The sequence below is a fragment of the Penaeus monodon genome, chromosome 20 (genome assembly GCF_015228065.2).
Source record: "Penaeus monodon isolate SGIC_2016 chromosome 20, NSTDA_Pmon_1, whole genome shotgun sequence".
In the NCBI taxonomy this organism is placed as follows: Eukaryota; Metazoa; Arthropoda; class Malacostraca; order Decapoda; family Penaeidae; genus Penaeus; species Penaeus monodon.
Genome location: NC_051405.1, coordinates 32,485,649 through 32,486,021, shown reverse-complemented (window position 1 = coordinate 32,486,021; position 373 = coordinate 32,485,649). Strand labels below are relative to the sequence as shown.

Below are 373 nucleotides of genomic sequence, written 5' to 3'. Positions count from 1 at the left end.
TCTTTTTAGATCCTACATCTTATTCACTTCTTTCTTTCTTTTTCTTTGTCTCCTTGTTCCAACCTCCTTGTCGCATCCGTTGTACCTCTCTCACTATCAAATCGCACAATTCTTTATCATGTCTTACGATAATATCATCATACACACTGTTTACCAAACTCCCATGCGCAAGATCCCCCCTTGATCACGGCCTTGCTCTCTGACCCGCAGGAGATCGCCAACGAATACCTGAACAACATGGACATCCTCCTGAAAACTATCCTGGACTCGGAGACGCATGAGCTGTTCCAGAGGAAGTTGCGGGACTGGACTCTCATGAAGGACCCGAACTTCCGCTGGTGTAATAAGGTGAGTCTGGGGAAGGGGAAGGTGC

General features: G+C 47.2%; 1 protein-coding gene across 1 annotated transcript in view; it reads left to right on the top strand.

The window, feature by feature from the left end:
* The window catches only part of LOC119585774 (E3 ubiquitin-protein ligase lubel-like), a gene marked incomplete in the record, with an annotated part of 47,027 nt that overhangs the window by 37,469 nt on the left and 9,185 nt on the right, over positions 1 to 373 (top strand). The window contains 1 exon segment of the mRNA XM_037934486.1: positions 211 to 348. Coding sequence (XP_037790414.1) covers positions 211 to 348 — 138 coding nt within the window.